This window comes from Semicossyphus pulcher, unplaced genomic scaffold, assembly GCF_022749685.1.
Source record: "Semicossyphus pulcher isolate SPU_LCO1_2020_fin unplaced genomic scaffold, fSemPul1.0.p SCAF_10, whole genome shotgun sequence".
In the NCBI taxonomy this organism is placed as follows: Eukaryota; Metazoa; Chordata; class Actinopteri; order Labriformes; family Labridae; genus Semicossyphus; species Semicossyphus pulcher.
The window spans coordinates 20,989,761-21,003,445 of record NW_027211604.1 but is presented as its reverse complement, the minus strand read 5'-3'; the positions used below and the strand labels follow the sequence as shown (position 1 = coordinate 21,003,445).

At 43.1% G+C, this 13,685-nt stretch overlaps 1 protein-coding gene across 1 annotated transcript in view; it reads right to left on the bottom strand.

Moving 5' to 3' along the window:
* Positions 1-13,685, bottom strand: part of jade2 (jade family PHD finger 2) — a 216,190-nt gene that overhangs the window by 61,633 nt on the left and 140,872 nt on the right. Inside the window, exons 9-10 of the mRNA XM_069669488.1 lie at positions 11,091-11,573; positions 8,758-8,922 (exon numbers count right to left, since the gene is read on the bottom strand). Coding sequence (XP_069525589.1) covers positions 8,758-8,922; positions 11,091-11,573 — 648 coding nt within the window. The remainder of the gene's footprint in view (positions 1-8,757; positions 8,923-11,090; positions 11,574-13,685) is intronic.

Genomic DNA, 13,685 nt, shown 5'->3' with positions numbered 1-13,685 from the left:
GCTGCTTCCAAACCTGCAGCTTAAGACTGGAGGTGCTGCCCCGGCTGCCCTCTGTCCTCGGATTTGGCCCAAAAAACTTCCCTCTAAATCCCTACTTTCTCTCCCAGGTCTTGACTTTTCCTTTCTCCAGCTCTCTTTCCCATAAATACCCCTCCCTCTCATCAATTTCTTCTCTTACCCTCTGTCTACACTCTTCTTGTCAGTGCTCAGTAGTGAAAGAAGATATATAAAACATATGTTAGCTGCTCATAATCAAAACTTTCCCCTGCTCTCCCCTTTCTTAAGTGGGCTGTTTCATAAGTGTTCTGTTCTGCTCGGAGGGCCTCCTGGGTGTGGGACCGCTGACCTGCTGGGCCGAGTGTGCTGCCAAGTCTTTACCGTGAGAGAGTGAAAGAGAGCAGAGGGCAGGGCACACAACGGCACTGTGCCATCGGACACTCTGCCAGCCTTGGCTGGAGCTCAGATGTACTGACTGGGAGGGGAAAGACTAACTGCAATTGTTCGCCTGAAGTAGTTAGAGATGTGAAAACATGCAGGAGGAAATGAGTAAGGAAAAGGGATTCTTTCACACCTGTTTTCCCTCCGTCAGCTTCAGCGTTCTCCTGTCTGAGCCCCGGCATTTTCCCCTGATTCATCGACCTCCTCCCTGGGCTTCAGCACATCTCATACAGACGTTAGCCTTTTGCCTTAAACTGGAAAGTCTAGTTCTGCTCTTTTCCCAATGTGCTTCCAAAGCCTGAGCCTCAACTCTGCACTTCTCCTCCTCCTCCTCCTCCTCCTCCTCCTTTCTTTTAGTAACCATATTTGCACCCAGCTCCAGCTCTCTCCATGCTCTCCTAAACTTTTAAGACTTATTCTGCTAAAATCTAAACAATTTTGCTTCAGGGTTTAACCCCATCTCAATCAATGTGATAAACCCAGCCTGTGAAAGCAAATACAGCATTTTAGTCATCTATAGAGGATCCACAAAGGGGTTAATGTCTTCTTAAAGTCTTAGTGTAATCAAAGTTAAATATCCATTTACTGCATTTTAAATTAACTGAAACAGATACATCTATGGATGGCTAATAGTTAGCTTATTAATAGGGGCTTGATATGGCTTTAAGGGATGGGTTATACATTTCAAATATTCAAATAATCATTCATTTATCATACATTCAAAGTTTGTGTGACTAATTTCTCAATTATTTTTACCGCTGCCTGGTTGTGATGCGGTACTAGTGTCAGATGGTGGCTGTGGCAAAGCTGTTTGCTAACCGCCATTGTGGACGGTAATAATAGTGGAATCGTTCCCAGTGGGTATCGAACAGTATGTTTGCTTGAAATGCCCATCCATAGTATAATACTGGTGAACTTATTAAGGTTTTGACTCCCAGCATTTAGACAGTTTTTTTATGCCAGTGCTGTAGATATCATTGCCTTGTAAGGGTGGGAGAAAATATTGATACCACAATATATCCTCGTCCTGACTCGTGCAATACAATTATCCTACTGATAATTGTATGGTGCTGCCAAATATGAATATTTTAATTTACATAAATACAGCGCTGTAAACAGATTTCCCTGAGACCGTTCCTTGAATCCTCGCGGTGACACTTATGACATAAATGAGGGTAACCTGAACGGAAATGAACTGGCCGAAGAAGAAGTTGTCAGCAGGATAAAACAAGAAGAAGAAGACAGAGCGATAACGTAAATATTATCATTATCGTGGGCCAAGAATCATGTATTGTACCGTGAGTTACCCTGTGATTCCCACCCCTACTGCCTTTGTGTTGAATACTGCTGATACACACACAACCTCTACTGTGATGTCAGAGGAATAGATCGACATTATCTTATTCACTCTCCAGCTGAGAGTTAGATGAGAAGATCGATAGCACTTTCATATCTGCTACGTATGAAACTAGAGGCAAGAGGCGATTAGCTTAGCTTAGCATAAAGACTTGCCACAAGGGGAAGCAGCTAGCCTCGCTCCGCCCAAAGATAAAAAAAGTACATGCATCAGCGTCCCTGAAGCTCACTAATTAACAAATTACATCTCGTTCTGAGGTTTTAAGGGGAGGGGATAAATCCTGTTATTCCAATAAGTAGCTTTAAGTCAAAAGCTAATGAGTTTTTGGAGGCAAGACACAAATTCATGCCTCACATTGGCTTAAATCTTAGTTATTTAGGTCTGTAAATTGCTTATTGAAATGCCGTTTTTTCCTACCAGTATAAGGTAAGTCTGCCTCAGTGTGAGCTTCATGACGTGTGAGGTATGTTAAAAAGAACCCCTGCAGTAGACTCGCCAAACTGCTGCAGGGATTGCAATGACGATCTTTTAATACAAGCTGCCTCTAACTCAGTATGAAACACACACACACACTCCTCCTCTGCATCTTTAGCCCGACAAATACCACACAAGACAAAAACAATAGAAACACCATTGAGCAGCTAACTTACTTGACCCAATCAGCGTGCCACACATTGCTTCGACACGTTGCGCGCTGATTGGATGGGTGATGCGGGTGACGGGGGAGAGGAGGGTTGGGGAGACACTCAGGAGTGGAGTACAGAAATGGAGAAAGCTCACCAGTGCATTAGGGACAGCACGGTGCAATTCGTTCCATTGGCAGCACTTCAAAGAGGAAGAGGAGGGGGATAATCCACCCCAACATTAGCCCCCGGATTCTTCCACCACCACCACCACCACTACCAACATGCACGCACACACAAACACACGCGCGTACACAAAAGCAGCAGGCTAGAGGCGTTGTCGGGGGGTCTGATTGGGTTGGGGTCTAGGGATGACGGGATGGAAGGATGGAGGGGATTTTTCAATTTGCCAGTAAATCAGAGATGATTGGAATACTCTCTCGCGCACGGATACACACACACTGGCCATCACACACACACACAAATATAAAGCCATACACACAACGTGCATCCATCTCCACGGAAAAGACCCCACGCTTGAACCCCGAAAGGGAAAACAAGAAAACAGGCAGAACATTTGCTTACAATGCTGAAGAGAGCCCAGATATAGTAATGTGGGTTAAAAATATGGGTCAGTAGTCAAAGATAAGCCTCTGTTTCCTACAGGTGGTGAATCTGTTATGTGTGTGAGACACGGGAGATGAAAGAGAGGGAGGCGACAGAAGAAGAGATATAGAGCTGGTTTATCGACAGCATAAGGAGCGCCGAGCTGTCAACACTCCCTCGCCCGATTCTTGACCAATTGCTGATCAATCCTCCTCATGGGAATCCGGCCAGCAGCAAACACAATCAATCCTCCTCCTTTCTCCCGCGGATCTTTGAGAGGCGTTAAAGAGGAACGCTGCTCGATTTAAAGCAGCTCAAGACTCAACAAGCTGTCATTTCCTCAGTTCAAACCTTCTCCGAACATGGTAAACATGTCGTCATCCATTGACGGCAAAGTCCCCCCTGTGGGTCCATCAGTATCAAACGTCGCCATCATTTGATCCGCAGTTGTGGCATAGCTTTAAGGCTTATATTATAAAAAACAATGCTTCATACAACTACAGGCAGTTCTGACAAATCAAGCCAATTGTCCATCCAGCCATCACTTTCTATACTTCCTATCCTGATCAGGGTCGCGGTGGGGCTGGAGCCAATCCGAGCAGTCATTGGGTGAGAAGCTGGGTACACCTTGGACTGATCACCAGTTAGTCACAGGGCTGACACATAGAGAGAGACAACCTTTCACGCTCACAATTTTAGAGTCACCGAGCATGTCTTTGGACTGTGGGAGGAAGCCGGAGTACCCGGAGGAAAACCACGCATGCACGGGGAGAACATGCAAACTCCACACAAAAAGGCCCCCTACGTCCGAACCGGGGTTCAAACAAGGAACCTTGTTGCTGTGAGGCGACAGCGCTAACCTCTGCACCATCGTGCACTCCCCAGCCAATTGTGTTTGAGATCATATGTGCAGAGCCGTAGTGCAAAGAGACAAGTGGCAGATCTTCTAAATATCATCTCTTTAACAACACATGATTTGCATTTAAAAAATCGCAATAAATAATTTGCATATTTAGAAACACCTCCATAAATTAAACAACACAACTGTGTCACAGAAACGGTGAAAGTCTAACGATGTTTTCCGATAACACATTCTTATTAGAGATATTGGCTGTGCACATTGGGTCTGTTCCAATACCAACACTTACATTATTTGCCAGAAGTCAAGTGCCGACTAATGCAACGTTTTTCCTGCAAATGGCTCTTCTCGTAAAGACTGCAAGTGTGCAGTGAGATTATAAATATACTCACACTCGAGCTTTGTTGCTTTTACTTATATTTAACTGAATGCACACATAAGTTGGATCAATAGAACAGCTGTAGTTACAGTCAGTAAGGGTTGGAAGGAGGATGTTACAATTTATAAAACAAGTAAAGAGACTTCTCTGTAAGTATTTAGGCCCTACTGTATAAGAGAGACGTTATGCTTTATGATAAGTAAATGAATTGAGGTATAAGGTAAGCTCTTAAAACTACTCTCAAGTTGTGTGAGGATGAGAGTGCATGAAATGTAGGTTAGGAGGACTGTTTGTATGCATTTTTCAGAGGCTGGAAAAACTACCTGGAGGCCTTTGAGTGTAGGCTGAAGTGTTTTAGATGGTAAATGTGGCTACTGGGTTTGCTACTTTTACTTGCCCTTTTTACATTGCAATTCTGACAGCGCCGCAACAAAGCTCCACTGTCATGTCGCCTTTGCCATTTGCCATTGGGCCAAGCAACTCCGGCGTAAAGCCGCCCTGTGTGTGTTTTTTCAATGCGTTCCAGCTTTGCGGAAGGAAAACTTGCACAAGGTGTAAACAAACAGCGCGTGCTTCACAAACACACACATCAGCCATTTACACAAACGCCGTTTCGCCTCTGTTACGCCTCTGTTACAACCTCCGGTGCCGGCTCAGAGGTGGAACGACTTCGCCCCACCATTCCGCCTCCGTGCGTTTTACATAGAAGACTGAACGTAACAGGTGTGATAATAAGGGGCTACTGATTGCAAGCGTGTTAACCAGTAGTTGGTGTCCTCTGGAAATCTTTCGTCTTGTATCTCACTCCTGTTTTGTGCATACCTATAAGTGACTTCTTTTAAAACATAAAGTTTTGTGCAAATATAAATTGATAGACAAAAGCTGGTTTTACGGCTATGTTCCCCTATCATTCTTCTATTGTTTACTTTTTATTGACAGGGCGATCAGACTTGAAGTGGTACGATCCACTTCAACAATAAGCACATCGATAATGGGCGGTCTAGTGGGAGAAGAGTTATGGAGTCCACAGATACAGCAGCTGGTCAGGAGGTTAGCAAAGCCTGCAACAATCAATAAACCCTGACCACTGGAGACCACACGGGTATGGCTACAGTTACACAAGTGTAGAGGAAACCAACACCTCTGCAGAGGCATGTTTGCAGCATTGAGACATTATATACACCCAAAGATATCTGCAGAACCACAGACTCACAAACGAGCACCTACAGTGTATTTCCTGCTTTTTGTCCAACCCCAGGAGAAAGAAAGCATACACAACAAGAGAAAACCACGTAGAAGGTGGCACAGAAGATGAGCAACGTGTTAAGAAGTGACTATCTGCTTATTTTTTCAGTCCATCATTTAAGTCTAAGAGTTGAGAAACTTTTAACCTTAAATTAGATCGATTCTGCCGAAGCACGCTGATCCATTTGGTCTAATCAGATTATCAAAGTGTCGGTTACGGTAATTGCGGGAGCACCCTACCCAGATATCCAGACAGTGTTGCATGTGTGACGTCCACGGTTGGCTCCAGTTGTAACTCTTGATTTTCCTCACTGACGGTCGCTTTCCTTTTCAGACTGTTTGCTTCATCTGAGCGTCGAATTTGTTTGTTTTTCTTTGGATTTTCACTTATTTCTGAAGTTGTATCTGTAGTCATCGATCTTTTCTGTGTTTGTTCAGCCATAGTAGATTACTGTTTACTCGCAACACTTGCAGAGACCAGAAAAAGCAGCCGCTTAGCTCCGCCTACCCTCTCTGGCAGACCAACCACTGCTGGCTGATGGAAAACGCGTCACTAACTGGGCGCTGCTTGAGATTTTTTCTGCTCAAGTCACACCAGACACCCAGTCTGTAATACTGCAAAGGCTTTCATCAGTGGGCCATCAGCTCAATCACCATTGTGTTACCTCATTCAGCAATAGCTTGTGACTTAACAGACATTTATTTAAATGAAAATCTTAGAGATTACCAATTTAAGTCCATTCGAACTAACTTGCAGCTGAGAATAAATGGGGAAACAAATTAGCAATTAAAACATGTCATCCAATTATTTCCTGTGTTTTGTATAATGATTTTATTTTTTGTACAGCATAGTGGGTCACTTGGTTGATATGCAGCCCGCTTATTGCCAAAAGGTTGTCCCACTGTGAGCCAATTTAAATCAAACCACTGAGCCAAACCAAGGCAAGCCAACTGCTCTGTATCAAAACACATGCCAAAGAAATGAAGGAAAAAAAGTATTTCGACACCAGATTATTCTGTTTATCTTACAGTCTGCTGAAAGAAAATACATTAAAACTGGTTGTTAGGAGGGTTTATCGGGGAAACATGGATACTTTTTGGTGGATTTAGTATCAGAAAGTAAGCAAATAGCATAGGATGTGTTTTAGATTGTGGTAATGATATAAAACATATGTCCAAACATAAGAAGCAACTTAGCAGTCTAGCCGCCTGTCCTTGGCACTTCACTGTATCCCCTAAACTCGGGTTGCAGTAGATGTTTGGCTGTGGGCTGCGCGCTGTCGTTCAGATTCTGCAGGGTAGATTGCAGGGTCAGAAAGAGGTTTTGAGAACACCGCTGCAGTGAATGCCAATCAACTATCAGAGCGCTGCGAACATGAGACCTCAGTGAGGTTTTAGGCATGCGTGCAACCAGTCCGAGAAACCGAGCGAGGAAATTTACAAAGTGGTTAGCATTCAGCTGCCAAGAGTGAGCTGTAATACTGAAGGCAGCGAGGGGAAACTTCACCATTCTGACCGACCTCCAAACTGTGCTGCTGCAGTTCACGTTTAGACTGACGGACTGGGTGAGCAGCAAGCATTTATTAGACAACTGATAGTGAATAAGATGATTTTTTTCATCATTGTTTTCTGGTAAACTTTTTGCTTTATTTAAAGGCAGAAAGGAAACTAATTCCCAGGGACCAGACCCCTGTGAATAGGTAAGGTGGATCACCTTGCAGTAAGGAACAGATACTGTAGCTTCCTTCCCTGTTACAATTGCTAATATAAAGACTAACATTAAATTGTCTTAACCAAGACAGCCTTACCATATACAGTTAATACAGGCAGATACAACGACTACTCTGGCAAGAAGTCAAAGTGGCTGCTCCAAAAGTGAGGCTTTGAATGTAACCCAAGTGGATTTCTCGTCTCCGATCTTTTCACAGATTCAGGTCAGTTAGATGTCCTCAGTTCGTTCTAACTGCCCACTTGCGTTTACCAGGTTAGTATGGCAGCAACACCCAACTTCCTGATCCACCTGAACTCATGGAAAGGTGGTGACTAGTTGACAGTTTTACTGCTCTTATGATCCACGTGATAGAGACTTACACCCACATTCACCCATTCACACACTGATGGCACAGGCTGCTACATAAAGTACCCAACTGTCAATCAGTCATCACAGTCACACACTGTTGGCTGTGCCACCAGGAGCGGTAGGGTTCAGTGTCTTGCCCAAGGACACTTAGACTGAGGGAGCTGGAGATCGAACCACCAACCTTCTGATTAAAAGACAACCAACTCTGAGCCACAGCCAATGGCCAAAGGCATTCTTCTCATGCACTAACTCACACCATTGCTGGAGTCGCTCAGTAAGAGGCTACTTCTTACTATGAGCAGTAATTCCTGGTACTAAAAAATACATAATTCTTGAACATGGTGGCCATTATGGAAAGTCCATAACTAGCTCAGGAGCTCAATGCCAAAGCAGCACTTGGGTTAACATCAGACATGCTGTTCCTTCTACAAACCACAGTGACCCATAGACTTCAAATTGAAAATGTCATCTCCATGACATGCAGTTACACCAACATTCCTTTTATTACGCTGCATCAACATTACGTGTTCAGCAAAGAGCTTGTGAGTTTCTCCAAACATGCATGAGTTTTTCCGACTAAAGAATCTAGTTGGGACCACTCCAACTCCCAAACACCGTCTCATCTGTGCTCTGAGTCACCTGAGAAAGTATTTGAAGTCCCAAATCCAGAAGCTCCTGAACCAACACATCAAGAAAACTTGAGTTCTGCTGACTGCCCTGTTCATACCTGCCTTCAATAAACCGTCACACTGAACGGAGATCCCAACAAAAAACAAATTAATTCTGTGAGGTAGGCGGTTTTTCTCTTTAAACTTTCAACACCGGGCTGTCACTCAATCACTCATTATATCATTCAGCCATTTCATTATGCCTTCATCCTTCAGGCTGCTCATTCAGTTAACATTAATATTCATGACAGCCAAAATCAACTTTATGTGATTCTGTCAGAGATCTTTTTAATTAACATCCTGAAGAAATGTAAATTACCAGTGAAATATCAGCAACACCGGGAGGATCCGACACCGTGTATGCATATTCCCACACACACGCAGATACATCCACGACATGTGTTGATTAAAGCTCTGCACAAAGCAAATAAGCAACAAGTCTCACAGTCGTCATACCAAACACACACACACACACACGTACAACATAATATGTCGGACTCACCCTCTCCAGGTCTTGTCGGAGGTGTGTGAAGAGTTTGAGGCGTCTGTACAGGACGTCCTGCTCCTGCTGGGCCAGGTTGTCCACCTCGTCCCTCTTTAAGGTCACCAGAGGTCGATTAAAGTTTGCCTTCCTCTTCATCTTCCAGAACTGATACAAGAAGTCCACCTCAAGGAAGAAACAATACGTTTTTTATGCCGTGTTTTCATGGGATGAGACGTAAACAACCATAAACGTGCTCTGCTGAAGCCATCTGAGATCTGTTTGGATTTATTATTTTGTCTTTTTTAAGCTTTGAACTTTTGACAAGCAGGATTCATAATAACGCAGAATATTCTGTGCAGCATTAATGGTAAAATGTCTGGTTTAATATCCCTCTAAATGTCCTCTTCAACGAGATAATTCATGCAATATAGATAAAATCCAAATGAAAAATAATTTGCTCAATAATAAAAAAAACAGCATACATGAGATCTATAACTAAACCACCTTTGGGAACAACTTAATTCTCCTACATTTCAATATTTTAAACGGACACATTTCTTCTTTAAAAACCCAGTTAGAACGATTAATCCATTTGAGCCAGCTTCCAAGGTTTTATCCCCACGTACGAAGGCTATTTGCTCTCAGTTGTTTTTCTCTTTACGAATAAAAAAAGAAAAGCCTTCGCCTGCAGCCACAAACCTGGCTGAAAAACAGAGACCAGTTAATCACAGCGCGTTCTAAACAAATGCCTGTGATTAATCAGACAGTTTACCTGTGAATGGGGAACACTTTATTTGATGCACTGGAGCCGGCACTCTAAATGCTGCTCATCAATACCACATCTGATTGCATTTAATTAAGCGTGAAAGCCAAACTCTTTATCGTGACTAACGTATGATTAACAGTGTCTTAAAAACACGGAGAAAAGTGACCTTATCAGGTTAGAAATGATTATTATTACTTTGAATTTAATTATTCTCTTTTATAATTCACATATTTAAAGCCAAAATGGAGAAAATGTTCTTTAAGCACTCCATAGATTTTTGTACCTCTTTATTTAGCTGTCCAGTTTTTTCAATCACAACAAGCTTTCCATGTGTTGCTGTCCCGACCTGTCTCATCAGCAAGATGTTTCCACCCAGTATTTCAACCAAGACTGAAGACTTTGTACGTTAGATTTATTTACTATACTCGACTCACTGACTGTGTTTACATGAGCACTATACTGTTATAGTTGTAAATTTCCAGGTTTTGTGTTGTGTAAACATCACGTCCTGCTTTCAGATATCTGGATAAGCTATAATCTGGGTTTTGAGAAACATGGATATGCTACCTGGAGCACTTGTGGCATGTAAACACCTTAACTGGGTTTCTGAACATGCTGAGAAAATGATAGAGGTTATTGGGCCTAAGATGAGAAATCAGGACACAGCTGCAAACAGATGATCAGCAACCTGGATACTGTACATCTTGCATATAAACATTATATCAGAAATAGGAACAAACAAGGATAAGGTAGTAATCCCGGACACGTATAAGTGTTTAAACATAGTCAGTGTCTGGAGTAGTAAGTTATTTCTATACACCAAAGACTGTATATATAGACAGACAACGTGTCCCCATCTGCTCTCATTGTACGAAATTGAAGCCAAAATAGCCCCTGTGACGGGCGCTGCCATCTTGTGATGGTTACGTCATTTGGAGCCAGAGACTGCAAAGTAGAGATCTGCAGGTGGAGCCGCCGTAGCCACTTCCACTAACCAAAACACACACTGACCTTACATAAAAAACACAGCAAAGATCCCGCACGCCGGCATGTTTAACAGCAGAACAGCTTCTTGTGTTGGTCTGAAGCAGATGCTCACAGATTTGTAAACTTCAGTGACTGTAGTGATTGTTTTAGTTACGTCTCCTCTCGCCGTTCCTCTTCTACTCTGCTAATCCGGAATAGATCGCTTGCAGGAGCCGTATTTGTCAACAGAGCTGTCAATCATACTTTTTTACAGCATCAAATAACTAATTAAAAATAAACTTGTCAGAAAAATGAACACTTGGATGTAAATCAGCATGATAAGAACTAAATATAATGACAGAAACCATGTTTGAGAAAAATGTATTTGACGTGTATTTTGATTTTATGATTTGACTCATGTCCCATCTGTTAACATGGAGGAGATGGGCTTCATGAACTATACTGCAGCCAGTCAGCAGGGGGCGATAGAGATGTTTGGGCTTCACTTTTAGGGAGCTGGCATGTCATCAGTCTTTTTATGCAGTCAATGGTATACACACACACAGGTGTACAACAAGTTTAACAAATGAATGTGCATCACTTTCGTGAATTAACTTACTTGGGAGACGGGCAGTGCCAGGTTTTCAGCCACCTCCCTGGGCTCCACCAGTCGGTAAAACTCGTCCTCCAGCTCCTGGAGCTTCTGCTTCCTCTGGCTCACCTTCTCTCTCTCCAGCTGGTCCCGCTCAGCTCGCTCTGACGCCGACACCGACATCGGGTACAACAACGGCCTCTGCTCCAGGTCAATGCTGCTGTTCGGTTGGTGCTGCTGGTCCGGCCGGAGCTCAGGACTGGGAGCTGCGTTTGCCCAGTCAGGTCTGGCTGGGCCATGTGCTCCATTGGTGGTGGGAGCGGCGATGTGGTTGCCGTTGGTCACACTGGTCAAACTGGAGACGGTGGTGGTTGTAGGACTGTTGCTGTGCTCCAGGCAGAAGGACTTGAAACGCACCTCGTCGTTCTCTGCCAGGATGGTTCTCATCTCCAGGCCGTGGTCGAAGGCGCACGTCACATGGAAGGCCACGATACAGGAGGGCATGGAGCACTGGGAGGGGGAGAACGAGGAGGTGAAGCGCAGGGATTACGGGAGGAGAGAAAACAGCAAAGAGGAAATCCCATGTGACTTTTCATTTCCCTTTTAATGCTTGGTACAAAAGCAACTGTTCTTTCTACTTTCTCGGAGTGACTTAAGTATTACTCTCCTTCTCTGTAAGACACACACGTTTTTTTCTCCAATTCCTCAGACACTTTGTCACAACTATTTGTTTTAAAGTGTCATTTTCGGTCCATTTCTTGTGTTATCGAGGGTCCAATAGAAGTGCAGCAAAGCGGAAAGACAAGCCAAGTCACAACAAACACGGTTCACCCATTTGTGCTGACATTTTGGTAACTTGGGACGTGTTTCTGTGTGTTTTTCTAAGTGTGTGTGTGAGTGTTTCTCAGTGCTATCCATTACAGGTCATACTAAGAGGCAGCCTCCCGCTGAGTCCCCCCAGGCATGGTGTGATTGTGTGTGTGTGTGAGCCCTTGTGGCTATGTGTTGTTTTCACTGTGTGCATGGAGGTTTGCATTTATGAATGTGTGTGTGGGAAAGTGTGTGTGTGTGTGTGTGTGTGTGTGTGTGTGTGTGCGTCTGCCGGTTGGGGATGGTACTTTTCAGAGCAGGATGGTGACTCTCTTCACAGAGGTGTTTTTGAGTGTGGTGATAAAAACTGGACCTGACTCAACCGTCTGTGAAAACAAATTCTGTCAAGGTTTCATAAAAAAAACATCTCCTCTATCACTTTCTGTCTCTCAACTGCTTTCAGCAACTTTAATGGTTTCATTTTAATAATAAAATATCAAGTAAGTCTTCGGTAACAGTAAAGACTACTTGTCTCTTCGAAATCGTCACACTGAAAAAAAAAGAACTTTTTACTACGAGAGATACAGTCCTCATGAAAAGTGTCTGACTGGAACCTTACCTTGGAAAACAACCTGATATGGATCATATCATATCATATCTAACATTAATAACTACTTTACTTTAAACTAATTACCTTCAACTGACTCTGGTTAGAGGCTATTCTGTGCTGCATTTTCCCCATCACTCTCTGTCACAGATCAGTATCACTGTAGCAATATATGTGGACTTCTTGTGTAGAAATATCTTGTTTACATTTCTGAACAATTAAAGTGTTACGCTATTTAAAGTAATAATCTCAAAGATTTTCATTTAAATAAATGTCTGTTAAGTCACTTTCTATCACCGAATGATTATAACACAATGGTGATTGAGCCTATGGCCCACTGATGAAAGCCTTTACATTTGCAGTATATAGTATTATTACAGACGGGGTGTCTGGTGCGACTTTCGCGGTGTTGCGAGTAAACAGTAATCTGCTATGGCTGAACAAACAAAGAAAAGATCGATGACTACAGATACAACTTCAAAAATAAGCGAAAATCCAAAGAAAAAGAAACAAATTCGAAGCTCAGATGAAGCAAACAGTCTAAAAAGGAAAGTGACCGTCAGCGAGGAAAATCAAGAGTTACAACCGGAGCCAACCGTGGACGTCACACATGTGACACTGTCTGGATATCTGGGAAGTGTGCTCCCGCAATTACCGTTTATCACCATAGGTGTCGCCAAAGAGAACGAAACTGAGATCTTCAAGACTACCTCTTCTCCTCCTTTTCTTAATGAATAGTTTGCGGCTTCATATTTTAAATTTGCCACAGCCACTTTAGTAGTGAGCACATCACATGGCAGGGATTGCATTTAAATCTATCCCATAACCAAACCTGTCCACATATTCTGAATTTGAATTTTTAAAGACATTACAAAAGTTAAAGAAGCTCCAACTTTGAGGCCAGTTCTTCCAATGTTCAGTCTGTTACATTTTATCACCCATCTCATCCGATGTTTCGCCCTTCAGATGCTGTCAACTCTTGTACCACGCTTTAAAATCCATGAGAAAACCTGTCCCCAATCCACAAAATAACTCAGAAAGCAAAGCCGTTGATGGAGGAACAGCAGATGTAATCTACTAATCACATTCCCTTCCTCTGAGAGACACTATCGATACATCATCCTGTCAAAATGTGGAGTTTCCGTCAAACGGCTACATTGTACATCCACTTCTTTATCAACCTTGTCAAAATGTCAGAGTGAGCC